Here is a 17,120-nt window from a genome sequence, read left to right on the forward strand (position 1 = left end):
GAGGAAGATGGGTCTGTATAGAGCCTGTGCCCTTTAGGTACCAACACCATAATCCTCATGTATACAAATCAGACTTGTTTGGAGAAGGCTGTGCTCCAGCCCAGTAGGGACTGTGGGCAGCAGAAAGGACAAGGCTGGATTGGGTGAGAGTGTTGAGGTGGAGCCCCTTATTTTATTTATTGTTTAAAACCATAGCTGACCTCCACAGGCACAACAGGGAGCAGCGCAAGTGAGGCTGGCCAGGCATGCATGGCCGGGTCCTAGGAGATTAGTGCACTCCATTCATGAGATACTCACCATGGAAGAGCCTGAGTTGTTAAGTGCATTGAAACATGAGAGCGGTCTCTCTAAGCGCTCTGGGGAGCAGTTCAAATTAACGCTGCAAGGGCCTGAGTCTTTGGAAAGGCAAGCAAAGAATGGGAAACCAGTTTGCAGAAAATGGAGGAGAGTGGTAATGAGCACCAGGGAAAGAACCATGGGAGTTGTTGGCAAGTGCTAAGGAGCAGCGAGGAGAGGGGAGATGCTATTGTGAACATCTTCCCGTGAAGCCTTACTGAGCTTGGTGAGCTCTAGAGAGAGAGGTGAGCTGGAGCAGAGGTCATGGAGTATGGACCTGTGCTTGATGTTTTCAGGGAGCATCCAGTGGGTGGAGAGAGCACCTTGGACTTTTGGGGCTGGGGCTTTGAGGCCATGTGAGCGCTTTTGTGAGTGAACAGCAACGTCATGAGGTTTTTCAGTGAGATTTTGAAGCCTGTGGCATTCTCCCATGGTCAGGCTCAAAAGGCGGCACTGGAGAGACCAGTAAGAGGAAGCTGATCCAGGTGAGAGGCATGTTAGCCTAGTCCTGGGCCCTAACTTGGAAGTCTTCTTAGGAGTTCCAATACAAGTTCTGAAATCTGCAGAAGAATTCAGAGAAGATCATTTTACACTGTGTCCATCCTGAGCAATGGAAAGGATGTCATTCTCAGAATTCTGAGATGTCTATTTGCAAGGAGAAAGGTTTCTAAGTTTGGTTGTGGACAAGCTGGTGAGAATTTGGAAGTAGGAACACAAGTAAGAGATGGAATGAAGGTTTGAAATGTTGAAACTAACAAGGGATGAGATGTTTGTATGTTCATTCCTGTGTGTCTGTGGGCCTTTCTCAGCAAAGGAGGGCAAACATTGAGATCCCCCAATGTGCATGCAAACACTAGCTAAATGCTGGTTGATCTTCCTTTTTTTTTTTTTTCTCTAACCATTCCCTACCTCATGACTGTCTTAAAATATTATATTCATTTTGAATCATTATAATAGTCATTCATTAGGCATTTTCCTTCGTCATTAAGCATGGCACCACTTCTAGAATAAAGCTTAAAAAAAACTAAGCAACTAAAAAACCCCCTGTATTACAGGGCTAGAGAGATAACTCAGTGATTAAAAGTGTTGACTGCTCTTCCAGGGGCCCTGGTTCAGTTCCCAGCACCTACATAGTGGCTCACAGCTGTTCAACTCCAGATCCAAGGGATCTGATGCTCTCTTCTGACCTCTGCAGGCTCCTTTATGCATGTGGTGTACACAGATAAACTTAGCCACATATACATACCTACAGTAGGTCATTCAATATTTTAAAACCCTTGTGTTGGGGCTCGAGAGATGGCTCAGTGGTTAAGAGCACTGGTTATTTTTTCAGAGGACCTGGCTTCAGTTCCTAGCAGCCCACCACTGTCTGTAATTTCAAAAGCCAGCACCCTCACACAGACATACAGACAAAACACCAATAAAAATAAAAATAAATTAAACAACAATAACCCTGAGTTACAAAGTGTGCTCTACTAACCCAGGTTCCACTGCAGGGCTGCTGTGTGGTGGATGTAAGAGCTTCTCTGGCAGTTTTACAATCACTTCTGAGTTACAGTGGTAATACCCTAAATTCATATGTGTATGTATTTATCTAAATTATATGAGGTAACGTATATAAAATGTCTTTCCAGTTGCAACATAAAAATGTAAATTCAGAAGGAATCAGTTTGGACATTTCAGATGACCCTTCAGGATAATGAGAGTCATGAGTAATATAATAATTTGGGTAATCAGAATGTCTTTTTGTAGAGAGCGTATCCAATTTATTTTTAAAAAGCAGTGATTAATTTGGTGATCTTAGGACTTTTGTACTTTTATATTAATTTTATAGTCACTCTGTTTCTGTAAAGAATGACATTGACATCTGGGCATGGTGGGCACTCCTTTAGTCCCAGCACTTGGGAGGCAGAGGTAGCCAGACCCCTGAGTTCCAGGCCAGCCTCATCTACAGAGCGAGTTCCAGGACAGTCAGTGCTACACAAAGAAGCTCTAGCTTGAAAAACAAACAAACAAACAAACAAACAAACAAACCAACCAACCAACCAACCAACAAAAATCAAGACCAAAAAAAAAAAAAAAGAAAGAAAAGAAAAATGATATTGGTATTTTGATGCAGATAGTATTAAATCTGCATACTGCTCTTTGTAATGTGGCTATTCTCATAATATTCTTCTATTCCACAAACATGAGAAGTCTATCTGTCCTCTAGTGTCTTCTTCAGTTTTTTTCCTTAAATATTTTAAAGTTTTTATTGTATAGGTCCTTCCATCCTTAGGTTTGTCCTCAGGGTTTTGTTGTTTGTGTGTATGTTTGTGGCAGTTGTGAATGAGATCGTTTTTCTGATTTATTTCTAGCCATGTTTGTTATTGCTATATAGGAAGACTACTGATGTGGGATGTTTAGTTTTGTACTTTTCTACTTTGCTGAAAGTAGTCAGATCTAAGAGTTCACTGGTGAAGGATTTAAAATCTCATATATAGAATAATGTAATCTGCAAATAAAGATGCGTTGACTACTAAGAAAAAAAAGGTGTGTGTGTGTGTGTGTGTGTGTGTGTGTGTGTGTGTGTAGAACAATTGAGCAGACTGTTTACTGAGATAAAGTGAGGCTAGATTTGGACTTAAGAACATGGAAGCCACTGTTGGTCTTGGTAGTTGTAGGTTTTGTTGGTGACACGAGGTTCAAGCTTGTTGGAGGTACTCAAGAAGGACAGAGGACAGAGCTGGATTGAACCAGGCTGACTTGTATGGTACCTGTGAAGACAGGAGAGGGCAGGGGAAGCTGCTAGAAGGAATGCATTCTCATTGGGAGGCATCCTGGACTGCTGTTAGAGCTGAGAATGAGATGCTGTTGCTGACTGGAGTTGGAAAGTTGGAATTGAGATCAAGGGTATTTCATATTTCAGTAAGCTGTCTTGGAAGATTTTTCAGTATGGCTGTGGGTGTAGTTGTGGTAGAAACTAAGGGGACCGAGGAGTTTAAGCAATCTAGAGCCCTGTGTTTTGGAAGACTCTTCCTCTTGGAATTGCTAGAATGATGGAGTGATGACCAGAAATTACATCATAAAGGGTGGGCATGGGAACTCAAGGATGCTGATCTTAACAGGAGGGAAAGGAGTGGTGTATATAGTTAAAAGACAAGCTCCAAGAATGGAATTCAGAGAATATCATTAAAGGTGTGGATCCTCTGAGACGCTAGACACAGATGTGAGACTGGCCAGTAGATAAATACTGTTACGGTTGAGAACATTCACAGTATCAGTCGCTGACACATTGTAAGGTTTGGATAAAGCAGCACACAAGAAGGCTACACTGTATTGAAAGAACTTTGTATACTACATGGACTCATCCACTTTTCAGAAAGGGAATGGATTCTCCTCACATATCCCATAGTAACCGTTAAGCAGTTTATGAAGTTAATTTAAGGCCTCAATAATACAGCATGCACCCAAGTAAATAGGAGATAAACACTAGATAGTTAAACCAGGAGAAAACAGAAGTGAATATTTATCAGATCTCTAGCCAGTAGCACATTTTCAAGGTTAGTAGGAATAGAAGACATTATAATGGGTAGTAACAGACTACTTTAGTAAGCTCCGGCAGTGCGGGAGCTGAGGAGAGTGTGCTGATGGATAGTATATGTGACACTAGTCTAGATGTTGTTAAGACGATCATGTCTATTTCCTGGGTTCTATTTGACCACATCACTATATAGACTAGGCTATCCTTGAACTCAGGGATCCGCCTGTTTCTGCCTCCTGAGCATCGGGATTGAGGGAGTACACTACCATGCCCGACTCCTCCCTACATCTTTCTGCTGTAGACTTGGCATTACAGATTTTAGAGCTTATGTGCCTACTCTTTATTTTCCTCATCAAGTAGACGCTGAATTCAGTTATGTTAGTATCCACTGCTCTGAATGGTTTCACAGCAGTCATACAACATGAGCACATTAATTTAAAAAGGCTACTTTAGGTAATAGATTTCCTTTTGCTAGTGATCTAATTAAAGGCTTATATTACAAATGGTGCCTAATAAACTAGAAGGAAAAATGGTCGCAGTCCTCATTGCTATTAAGAGAGTTGTGAAGTGGATGCATGTCGACATGAAGAGGCACAAAAGTCTTTTTCCTTATTTTGAGACAGGGTCTTGATGCCTAGTCGAGCCTTGTTGTACCCACTGTGCTCAGCTCCCAGAGGGCTTTACAAAGCATGGGCAGTGACAAGCACCTGCCAGCCTAGCAGCATGAGTTACAGAGCAAGACCCTGTCTCCACAAAATAGAACCCTGGGAGTCAGTGTTGAGTATTAATTTAGGTCTGTTTATGGTAATGAATGGTTTCTATGTAGGATATAGAGTAAAACAAAGGGAGCTGGGAAGATGTCCTAGGCAGAGTATGGATGAAGCATGCTGGTATACATGAATTGCAGGCCAGCAAACACAGTGCACTGAGGGAAGATGCATCAGGCGGTCACTGAAGATTTAAAAAGCTAGAAAAAGTTGTGATAGAAACTTTGAATATTTTTCTCCTATCTTAAAAAAGTTTCTGCATGTAAAGGTGACAATTAATTGTACCAGGCATTGGTGTTAGATAAATAACTGAAACCATATTCCTTACCCCAGGAAAGATTAGAACCATTGTCACCAACACAGCTGACTGTTGTCAGTGCCTTGGAGTCCTTCACTGTTCTCCTCACAGCATTCTTAGGACACTAGACATTTAAAAAATCATTATTTTACAGACAAGAGAACTGAGTCACAAACAAGTGAGTGTTAGTAAGCTCATGGTCATGGCAGCTCATACACATAATCCTAGCACTTGGGAGGTCGAGGAAGAATGATGAGGAATTCAAGGTCATGCTTCTTTGCCTACATACCTAGGCCAGCTTGACCTATGTGAGACCTTATCTCAAAAAATCAGAAGGGAACGAGAGATAAGGAGGTAAGAAATAAATGTTACTTGGTTTTGTGGTCTCAGTAGGGAAAGGATATTTATTCCTGGTAGTTCAGTATTGGGAACAGGCCCCCCCGACTTTCAGATAGTCATATGCTCTTGATTTGGTTGTGTCTTCTGCTGCATGCTTTCCACTGTCTCATTTAATGCTGAGAAGGTTCTGGAGAAGGCCCAGTTAGAACTGTAGAACAAGTTAGCAAGCCAAAGAGCAGCTTTGAGGCCACAGAAGCAGGAATGTCAATTTATGGTTCTAATATGTGGGCTTGAGGCCACAAGATCTAGACGTTTTCTTACAGGCTGTGTCCTCGGTTGCTTTGTAAATAATGTGGGTTACATTAGTCAATTTAGTGCTTGAAATTCACTACCTGGTGGTTAGAGGATTGGCTCAGCTGTTAAGAGCACTAGCTGCTCTTTCAGAAGTCCTGAGTTCAATTCCTAGCAGCATCTATAACCATCTATAATGAGATCTGGTGCTCTCTTCTGGCGTGCAGGCATAAATGCAGGCAGAACACTTCATATGTAATAAATCTTTAAAAAATGAATTTACTGCCTACTGAAAAATGCTAAATAGGAATTTTTTCAGCTTGATAAAATAAAAGTAGTTGTTTAAGGGTCTCAGGCTAAGTGTCCTCATGTGTGAAAACCCAGGGTCAGTTGACCTGGCTTAAAGAAAAGGCTGTTGCTAAGTGCCCATCATCACCCAAGTGCACGCCAGGCAAGAGGTCTTACCTTTGCATCCTGTCTTCTTTCAGATGTGATGGATGTAGCGTGGTCTCCCCATGACGCCTGGCTGGCCTCATGCAGCGTGGATAACACTGTCGTCATTTGGAATGCCGTCAAATTTCCAGGTCTGGGGCTGTTGCCATTCTATGTGTGGAGCAGGGAGGGGTGGAGAATGGGCTATCTGTCTTCTTAAGTGGTCAAGGATTTGAGTGTCTTGTTGGCAACCCGGTTTTACTGTTTCTTCCTTATCAACTATATTTATCTAAGTTTATGGTTAAGGAAAATTAGCTGAGCACTAGCTTGAAAACATCACAGTTCATGGAGGTGGCATTGGGAGGCTGCTTTGGGATCTGGCCTCGGCTCAGTTGCCATCTGAAAGCACCCAGCAGATATGGGCTACCGCAAACTTAGTTTTGCAGGAGAGTAGCTTTTCTTCTTCTTTGTATCTAAAATTATGAGATTGTGCAGTTTGATATAGTGCTATTGTAAAATGACTGCCACAGCTGGGTGTGATGGCACATCCTTTAATCCCAGCATTCAGGAGGCAGAGACAGGTAGGTCTCTGAGAGCGTGAGGCCAGCCAGGGCTGCACACCCCATGCGCTTCTGGAGCCCATTTTTCTCATGGGCTAAAACCACAACATCCATTGAGTAGATTTAAGTGATTTTAATTCCTTATGAAAGCTACTACAGTATGGGTGGGGCCCCTTGTTTTGGCCTTAGGAGGGGCAGTTTTAGGGACTGGTACAGCTTTGGGTACAGATCTGAGGTGCCTTCATCATTGGCTTCTAGATAACTCACTTAAAAGTTCCCCAAATGCTGTTCTTCTTGAGATGATAGGCTTGCTGCCTCTGGGGCCTGTCCAGGAGAGTTCCTTGAGGAACCTTCCTGGTTGCAAATGTCTGTGCCTGCTGCAGATAAGATTTGGTAGTCAGAATTGGCAGCTGTGGTGCCAGACTGTACCCTTGCTGCTGTTCCTCTTGGGGCATGTGTGACTCCCACATGTGTTAGCTCATGCTGGCCTGTATGATGCAGCCATTTCTTCAGTTTGCTGTTGCCTTGGTGGAGGTGAAATATGGGGCTCTTCTGCTTGCATTTATTTAGGGTTGACGTTGGTCAAGGTAAACTACTCAGGACCCTTAAGGTCTATTCTATAGGCCGTCACAACTTCTGTTTCTATATAGTGTTGTATTTCTTATAGATAACACCTGTTCATATTTAATTTTTTTTTTCTAAACAGAAATTCTTGCTACTCTGAGAGGTCATTCTGGCTTAGTGAAAGGGTTGACTTGGGACCCTGTTGGTAAATACATTGCCTCTCAAGCTGATGACCGAAGCTTGAAGGTATGGAGGACGCTGGACTGGCAGCTAGAGACTAGCATCACCAAGCCTTTTGATGAGGTAACCAGAAACAGTCTAGAGCCTAGCCTCTGCCTCTGCTATAACTTCTTAAACAGAGGGGGAGCTGGCCATGGTTCAGGCCATGTGGGGGCATGCAGTCTAGGGATCTGAGCTGTAGTTTTATGAGTTAGGTGATTAAAATCTTTCCTTTCTAAGAACGTGTTTAATAGCCAGCTTTGAAATGAAAAATGCATTATTACATTTTCAATATTCTTAATTAGTATATAGTTTTTTTAGGTTTCATTATAGTTTTTTCTTTTTTGTTTTTGTTTTTTTTTGAGACAGGGTTTCTTTGTGTTGCCTTAGCTGTCTTAGAACTCACTCTGTAGACCAGGCTGGCCTTGAACTCAGAGATTTGGCCTGCCTCTGCCTCCTGAGTGATGGGATCAAAGGTATGTGCCACCATTTCCTGGCTCATTATAGTATTTTCAAACATAATGTATTTTTGTTGATCTTCCTCCTGTATCCTTCCTACTTCCATGTCTTATGTTCCATTTCCTTAGTTGTTCTTTTTCCCTCTGCGGTCCCCTTTTTTCAGTTTCACTGCACGCGTGCGCACGTGTACACACACACACACACACACACACACACACACACACACACACACACAAACACACACACACACGCACACACACATGCACACACACACACATACACACACACATGCGCAACACACTCTTTCTGAGTCTAGAGTACCTTGCTTAATATAATAATTTTCAAATCTATCAAATTTCATAGTTTGATTTTTTTTTTCTGTACAGCTGAATAAAGTGCATTATCCATTCATTTGTTCATGGACATCTGGGTAGTAAGTAATGCAGCTGTAATAACCATGGATGTGTAGGCATCTCTGTGGTAGGGTATAGAGTTGGGTACATGCCCAGGAGTGGTAACACTGGATCATATAGTGTTATATTCCTAGTTTTTTTGAGACACCACTTTACTAATTTCTGAAATGGTTGTACTCCTATCACTGAATAAGGTTCCTTTCCTCTCTGTCCTTATCAGCCTCTGTTCTTGAGGCTAGGCATCCTGACTGGGATGAGGTGGAAACTCAAAGTAGTTTTAATTTGCATTTTCCACCTGGTTAAGGATAGCAAACGCTTTTAAAAGTATATAAAACTGTTCTTTTGTGTTTTTCATTTCATTAGGCATTTACTGATTGTCAGCTTTACTTTATTTGGTATTTAATTTTCACCAATCCTTTAAAAATTTTTAAAAATTTACTTTTTGATAGCTTTATCACATGTATATTTTAATCATACTTACTTATCTCCCTTCTTTCTATGGAACGCTTCTAATATCTTGTTCCTCCTATTTTCTTTTCCTTTTTGGAGACAGGGGTTCTCTGTGTAGTTCTGGCTCCTGGACTCTCTCTGTAGACCAGACTGGCCTCAAATTCAGAGATCCACCTGCCTCTGTCTCCTGGCTGCTGAGATTAAAAAGGTGTGCTCCACCAGTACCTGTTTTTTTTTTTTTTTTAAATTAGATCTTTGAGTTTAATTTCAGTTGCCCAGACTACAGAGATAGCCTAGGTAGGGGGCTATGTGACAGAAGGGTTTGCAAAGCAGGAATGTGTATTTTCAGAGAGAACTAAGTTGCTTACTGGTATGGTCAGTTGCAATAGGAAACTTAAAATCATGTATTCAGCTCTCCTTAAACCAACATCAGCTGCTTGGCTAGGTCTAGGACTAAGGCCATATTTCACCTTCTTTTCCCTACTTTTGTTGCTCGCAACTGTGGTGTAGGGCATGTAGCTATCACACCTAAAATTTCTACAGGCTTTGACTGCCAGGCACAGGGCTTCTGTGAGCTGTGTTCCTAGAGGGCCCTGAATGCTAGTGAGGTATGGTAGTGCTTGCGAGCCTCTGCTGGGGCCATCCTGCACAGAAGTGTAAGGAGGTGCTCCCACAGGACTAGGCCATCCTGCACAGAAGTGTAAGGAGGTGCTCCCACAGGACTAGGTCATGCTCTGCTATTCTGGGACCATGATGTAAGATCTTAGCCCTAGTCTTGAAGGTTGATTCTGAGTTTGGTGTTAGGTCTACTATGGAGGAATACCTGCCTCAACCTTCAGGCCAGCACAGGCCTAGTGCCTTTCCTCTGTGGCTCTCCTAGTGTAGAAGGAGTGTATGAACCTCTTTTCCTTCACAGGTACCCTCACCACTCAAGGGACCGGGTAGCACAGCACTCTCACCTGCTATGCACAGGCTCCTGCTTGGCTTGTGGGACTGAGTATCTGTAGGCACTTTTTTTTTTTAATTGTAACATTTTTTGAGGTTGCTCTGTGTTGGAGATAACAGGTGCTGTGCAGAAGCAGTAGATAAGTGGCCAGATAGGTCGGCTCCATGCAGAGCTAGTGGTCTAAAGGAATGGTCTTTCTGTGGATTCTATCTTCTGCTATTTTATATTCACTCATGTGGGTAAGTGGAGAGTGGATGATGCCACAGTTCCCATACTCATTTGACCTAGAGCTCTTTCTGGTATGCCACCTGTGGAGACTAGAGTTCAGGCAGAATATGGTGTGTGTCACGGGAACATACATTTGTAAATCATACCTCGCTTTGTCCTTGAGGCTGGAGTTTTCTTGAGCTCCTTTCAAGCTCAGATGTTTTTTACAGTGTGGAGGAACGACCCATGTGCTCCGGCTTAGTTGGTCACCTGATGGCCATTACTTGGTATCTGCCCATGCCATGAATAATTCTGGCCCTACCGCCCAGATCATTGAACGAGAAGGCTGGAAGACTAACATGGACTTCGTGGGGCATCGGAAAGCTGTGACTGTTGTGGTGAGTGTCCTCACCTCTGAAATCCTAGTAGCCATCACTCCCATCCTGAGCTGTCTACAGCAGTGACATACATGGGTCTAGAGAGCTCTGGGAGTGTCAGCTTCCCCAAACGCTCCCTAAGGCTGTGTCTCATGTAGACTGAGTGGTAGGCTCTGGGAGTCAGCACACTGTGGTGCATCTTTCATTTTAAGCATGCTTAAATACTTTGGGGCCATTTTTGTAAATGGAACATGTATGTAGGATTGTTTTATAGTTGTCAGATTCTAAAATGGTAAATGCCTTCTGGGTCAGTCTTAGGAATACTGTAGCTCAGTGCTAACCCATAGGTGTTCCGTTGCCCAGTTCTTGTGAAGAAGGCATTCTGGGTACCCTTGGAATCTGTGCTTCTCCCTATGCCCAGCAGCAGTAGTTGACTGCCTGAGCTGAGAGTACTGGTCCGTGCATCCAGTCTCTGTTGTGTTTTGTGGTGTTGGAGCCCAGGGCCTTGTGCATGCTGTGCAAGCACTCTGTCACCGAGTTATAGCTAAGCCCATGCCTTCAGATGGCCACTGCTCATCCTTTAGGCTTGAGAGAGTGTCCTCCACTCTGGGTGACTTAATTGAATGTCTGGAGAATGCCCAACACAGGCTATTAAGGAGTTTTAAATAACCTCTTAGAACCTGGATTTTCTTTACTGTAGAGTAACCAAATATGAGAGATTGATGATTAGGTTGATGACTGAAGGATCATCCAGAACCTGATCAAAATGGGATCTTGATTACATGTTGTTTAAAACTGATCGTAAACGAGTATACATTGTACCTTAAATTTTTTTAGGAGTAAAATACTGCTTCTATAAATTTGTTTTGTGTGGGAGTCCATGTTGGATTTTGTTGAGACTAGGGCCTTCTCACTGGATGTTTGGAATTACTGATTTATATTTAGTGCAGTGGTTCTGTGTCTCTCTTATGTGATCATCAACAGCTCTGTAAGCTTACCAGGACCCACAAAACTTTTCAAGCGTAACCAGTGGTAGTAGGAAGTCAAGCTCAGGGCACACACCTTCACCTTCTGTCATGTTCACTATCTGTTCTTCTGCTCATTGCTGCTTACCCTCAGGAGGGAAAACCTTTTTGTGCATCAGATACCAGGCTCTTAGGAGTAGATGTACTCCTTTACGATTCTAAGAACTCTACCCTCTTAATTCATGAAGGTGGCAAAGCACTCACTTTGTATGCCTAGCCTTTCTTAAGGCATGAGCCAGGTACCTTAGGGAATCAGCTGTCCAGACCAGCAGACAGTTAAGGAGGTTGTTGTCCATCAGCAAGACATAGTACATGAAGGGGAGGGGGAATTAAGAGGACCTCCTGCCAGTCCCTTTGGGCTCCCTTAAGAGATGCAGTGAGACATGGGTCAGTGGTGAAAAGCACTGGATGCTCTTCCAGAGGACGTGAGTTAAGTTCCTAGCACCTCTGTGGCAGCTCACAACCACCTGTAACTCCAGTTCCAGGGGATCCAGCACCATCTTCTGGCCTTCACAGATGCAGACCAAACACTCATTAAAAAAAAAATAAGATGCAGTGAGCAGGCTATGGTGTCTGAAGTCCCCTGGCAAGCTCAACTTCTCTGGTCCAAAGGCAGACTCTACCAGGCGAGGATGATTTGAGAATGCCAATTTTTATTCCCTTGATCTGTCTCTTGGCTTCATAAATAGAGCATTTGGTAGTGCTGTCTTCCGTCATCACTTTACCATTCTATGCATTTATTTTCTGACCTCTTTGAGCTTTCATTTGCATCATTAACAAAATATCTCATTGTAGTTTTCAAGATGCATACTCAGTGCTGAGCTTAGAATCTCTGAGGGACTCGTATCTGTGAGCTGAGAATTTGGTGTGTTTCTGATGCTTGCTGTTCTAGTTTGCTTTCTGCTGCTGTAGTAAACACCATGCCCTTTTGGTAGAAACTTGGGTAGGAAAGGATTTATTGGGGTTACACATCTGGACGATAGTCTATTATTGAGGGAAGTCAGGGCAGGAACCATGGAGGGCAGGAATATGCTTACTGGGTTGCTTTCTCTGGCTTGCTCAGCTTGATTTCTTATACAACTTAGGACCACCCACCCAGGTGTGGTATTGCCCACAGTGGGCTGGGCCCTCCCACATCAATCATTAATCATGAAAATGTCCCTTAGACAGTCTGATGGAGGCAGTTCCTCAATTGAGATTTCTTTTTCCCAGAAGACTATAGTTTGTGTCAAGTTGACAAAAACTACCTAGTATACTTGGGTGCTTGTACTTGGGGGACATCTTGGCAATTGATTATTTGTTTTAACCATGGTTATTTGGCTTTAGAAATTCAACCCAAAAATCTTCAAAAAGAAGCAGAAGAATGGGAGCTCTGCAAAGCCCAGCTGCCCATATTGCTGCTGTGCTGTTGGCAGCAAGGACCGCTCGCTCTCTGTCTGGGTAAGTGCCTGAGCTTTGGTTGCATGGAGGTTATGAACTGGGAAGAGTCTGGGGGACTTCAAGGAAAGAGAGACCCACTGATTTTGATCATGCTCAGTGTATTCCTCAACCTGTACCTGGCTCAGTTCCTTTTCAAAAACACTGAGGCTTTCCTGCTGTTAGAAGGAAGCACTGAGACTGGGCCTGGGCAACAGAGGGCACCCTGCCCTGCACCTGCACCAGCTTCTGCAGCTGTCAGTGTCATAGCTGGCATGTTGTATCGCTTTCTGCTAGGAAGTTCTTTGTGTCTGTATATACATATAAAGTATGCTCACCTGAAAGTACAGTTAAGTGAATTGTCACATGTGTTTGTGCTGTGTCACTACCACCTTGAACACTTCCTATTCCTGACTCTACCACAGCAGCCCCACTAATAGCCTCTCTAATTGAAAGGTTCTTGAGCTTAATGTAAATGCAGTTGCTCAGTATATACTTTTTGTTGTCATTTAACTCATTTAATATAGTGGGTTTTGAAATTCTTGTGTGTTGTATTTAACAATAGTTTATTCCTATTGTTGTTGTATAGGGTTTAACTTGATGAACATATTATAAACTGTTCATGTGTTTGTCTGTGGGCAGATAATAAGGTTGTTTTAGTTGAGACAAAGTCTTTCTGTGAGGCCCGGGTTGGCCTTGAGCTTGAGCTCCTCCTGGAATCCTGGCCTGCGCGTGTTGACTTGTTTATGTGATTAGCTGCTACCTCCATTGACTTGTCGTTTGACACTTGAGATAACATTGATGATTAAAGACTGTGTGTCTTGTTCTCTTTCTAGACAGTAGTATCCAAGAGGAGGTTCTGTCTTAAGCTCTTTAGACCTAGCTTGGTGTGATCCATTGTACATATTCTCAGCATATATTCAGTGATAAATTGAGAGTAAACTGTGAAGTTTTTCAAGATAGGGCTTTGAAAGGTTGCTACCAGAGACTGATGTTCTGTGACCCAAGACAATGCCACTTATCTTGTAGACTGTGGTCCTAGCCACTAGGTATATGCTAGCACGCTGAAAGACACACACACACACACACACACACACACACACACACACACACACACACAGAGCAAAATACATTAAAACTTTCTTCAAAAGCAGAATATATTTGAGGTTATGTATTTGGAGATTAGCCTCTGGCTACATGCATTATAATGTGTACAGAGAACTGTGTTGCTGGAAGGGACCCAGGTAGCATTCCCTTCACACCTACTCTGGGTCTCTGCTTACAGTGAGCAGTTCAAGGCATGCTCTTTTGGAGTCCGTCCTGTCTCAGGCCATAAAGGATGCTGCCTTAGTTTGATATAATTCTGAGATCAGATGGTATACATACTCCAGATTTTAATGGGAAAATGGACAAAATTGTTTTCTAGAAATATGGTGGGCTAAGATACTTTAAGTAAGATCCAGGTAGCTCAAACTCTAGTCTCAGATGGCTATGTCTCCTCCTTGCTCACCAGTGTAAGGCAGAGAGATCAGTCTCCCATAATCTGCCATGGCATATGGGGGACCCCCCCTCCCCCGCTCAACCGCCCCATCATGTGAACAAGTGCATTCTTATCAAATCTATGGGACTTGGCTCTGCACCTGTCTTTTTAAAAAGATTTATCTATTTATAATGTATGCAGTGTTGCAGTGTTCTACCTGCGTGTATACCTCCATGACAGAAGAGGGCACCAGATTTCATTAGAGATGTGTTTTCTGGGAATTGAACTCAGGACCTCTGGAAGAGCAACTAATGCTCTTAACCTCTGAACCATCTCTCCTGCCCGATCTGCGCCTGTCTTCGAGTGTTCAGGCACTTGGTATGAGAGATGGCACTTGTTACAATGTTAGAATGACTAGCTGCTGATGACACACCTGCTGAATATTATAGAATCATTGGTAAAAGGTTTTCACAGGATAATCAATTACATGTTCATGGTATGAGGAATATAAAGATAATTCACAGACATATTCTGTTTTGAAAACTAAATATTTACAAGTTCATGTTTTTTTATTTTATTATTTTATTATTATTATTTTTTAAAGATTTATTTATTTATTATCATGTATACAGTGCTCTGCTTGCATGTACTCCTGCAGGCCAGAAGAGGGTGCCATATCACATTACAGATGGTTATGAGCCACCATGTGGTTGCTGGGAATTGAACTCAGGACCTTTGGAAGAGCAGGCGGCACTCTTAACCACTGAGCCATCTCTCCAGCCCCTATTTTATTATTTTTTAAAAGATTTATTTATTATTATGTATACAGTGCTCTGCCTGCATGTATACCTGCACTCCAGAAGAGGGCATCAGATCTCAATATAGATAGATTGTTGTGAGCCACCATGTGGTTGCTGGGAATTGAACTCAGGACCTCTGGAAGAGCATCCAGTGCTCCTAACCTCTGAGCCCTCTCTCCAGCCTGTTCATCAGTTTTTTAAAAGATGTATTTAAAAAAATTTTATGTATATAAGAGTTTTTAATACGTGTATGTGTGTGTACCACATATGTGCTTGGTTGCCTGTGAAGGCCAGAAGAGGGTGTCCATCCCCTGTAACTGAAATTACAATTGGTTGTTAGCTTCCATGTGTGCTCTGTAAGACAGTAATTGCTTCTTAATGCTGAGCCATTTCTCTAGACCCCTTGCCCATTTTTATGTGTATAGCTATGTGTGTTTGTGTGAGCATGTGTGCACACATGTACTGTGGCCAGAAGAAAGTGTTGGATCTTCTGGGAGCTGGATTTACAGGTGGTTGTGAAGTGCCTGATGTGGGTGCTAAAACTGAACTCAGGTCCCCTGGAAGAGCATTAAAGTGCTCTTGACTCTTGCTGAGCCATCTCTCTAGCCCTATATTGGAGTTTAACAGTTTATTTTATGTTTAGGCTAAGGGAAATTTATACTGGTGTGTGTTTGTGAGATATCTGACATGCAAGCATGAGCTTGAACGATTTATATAACTGTCTTCAGGAGCCTTGAGTACTATGGAGCTGAGCTCTGCCCAGAGCAGGTGAGCGGGCTCTTTCTGAGACCATCTCATCCTGCTCTGTAGAGCCTCTGCTTTTGCTGTTGCTGAATGATTGCAAAGTTGTCCCCCTGCCAGACAGTAGCTTCTTTAGTGTGTGAACTTCTGGCGGGCCTTAGTTTCCCCAGCTTGGGGTTTTGGCATTTGTGTTTTGATTGAGTTGACTATGCCATGTATGTTAGTGGAGGTGACTGAAGCTCCCGGGCACATACAAGATGGTTGAGCTGAGTGCATGAGCTGGTTCTCAGTGATTACATTAACTTTAACCTTTTTCTTCCCGTAGCTCACATGTTTGAAACGGCCTCTGGTTGTCATCCATGAGTTGTTTGACAAGTCCATCATGGACATTTCCTGGTAAGATGGATTCTTGCTGCAGTACACTGGCCCCTACAATGCGAGACCTCTTGGATATGTTCGGCCAGGCAGCCTGTTATCTTCCTCTGGCCATGTAGCCCCCCAACATGCTGTTTGCACTCTGCTCAGGAGCTGCAGCTCGGCTCTGCTGCTGTGAGGGTCTGCACAGCCAGGGCTCGTTGTAGGGAAATGCCTGCTTGGACAGACTGGGATTTCTGTAGGTTATAGCAGACACATTCCTCAAGATTTATCAAACAGAAATAGAAAACGTGGTGAGAGATTCTTTGCACTAGTACTTAGCCCTAAAGGTCCCCAAAGGCTGTGTCTGTCGCCCCTCTTTGCCAGCCCCTATCTTCAGGCCATGGAAGGGAACCTTAGGTTTCCAGCATCTATCAGAGGATTCTCTGTGCATCCTCATGTGGCCACTGCAGGTACATTGTCCTACCTAGGCTGCTGACAGCTGTCTCTTTCAGGACTCTGAATGGGCTGGGTATCCTGGTGTGCTCCATGGACGGCTCTGTGGCGTTCCTTGATTTCTCCCAGGATGAACTTGGAGACCCACTGAGTGAGGAGGAAAAGGTAGGCTTGTGGTCTGTGTGCTGTCTTAGTAGCCCTGAGACCCCTTCAGTTGGATCCTTTTCTAATGGAAGACTTAGACCCATTATTTCTTAAGTATTCTAACATGTTTGCTTTTTATAGATTATCCATTTAAAAATAGATTATCCATTTAAAAATAGATTAATAATAAGTAGTCATGTCAAAAATAAATATTTGAACAAAGAGTAAACTGGGTGTCTGTGCTTAAGCTGAGAGAAGCAGTAGCCATCAGGAGGCCTTCATGCAGGGTGGGAGTTGGAGTCCCTTCTGTGGGATTCTTTCTTATGGTTCTTCCTTCGTCTGTTTCATGCTGGCATAGCAGCAGCTATGTGACAGTTAATACTGGTCATTCTTAGCGTCTATGCCAGGCTCTCCCCAAATACGGGCTTTGTAAATGTTTATCATTTAAACTTCATACAATTGCTGGGTGCAGTGACATACACTTTTAATCCCAGAGAGGCTGAAGAGAGTTCAGGGCCAGCCT

General features: G+C 43.1%; 1 protein-coding gene across 1 annotated transcript in view; it reads left to right on the plus strand.

Annotated features, from left to right (window-relative positions):
- Positions 1–17,120, plus strand: part of LOC127193370 (protein HIRA) — a 79,445-nt gene that overhangs the window by 22,490 nt on the left and 39,835 nt on the right. The window contains exons 6-11 of the mRNA XM_051150696.1: positions 6,043–6,138; positions 7,253–7,413; positions 10,035–10,202; positions 12,533–12,646; positions 15,969–16,039; positions 16,513–16,618. Coding sequence (XP_051006653.1) covers positions 6,043–6,138; positions 7,253–7,413; positions 10,035–10,202; positions 12,533–12,646; positions 15,969–16,039; positions 16,513–16,618 — 716 coding nt within the window. The remainder of the gene's footprint in view (positions 1–6,042; positions 6,139–7,252; positions 7,414–10,034; positions 10,203–12,532; positions 12,647–15,968; positions 16,040–16,512; positions 16,619–17,120) is intronic.

This window comes from Acomys russatus, chromosome 8 (assembly GCF_903995435.1).
Source record: "Acomys russatus chromosome 8, mAcoRus1.1, whole genome shotgun sequence".
NCBI lineage: Eukaryota > Metazoa > Chordata > Mammalia > Rodentia > Muridae > Acomys > Acomys russatus.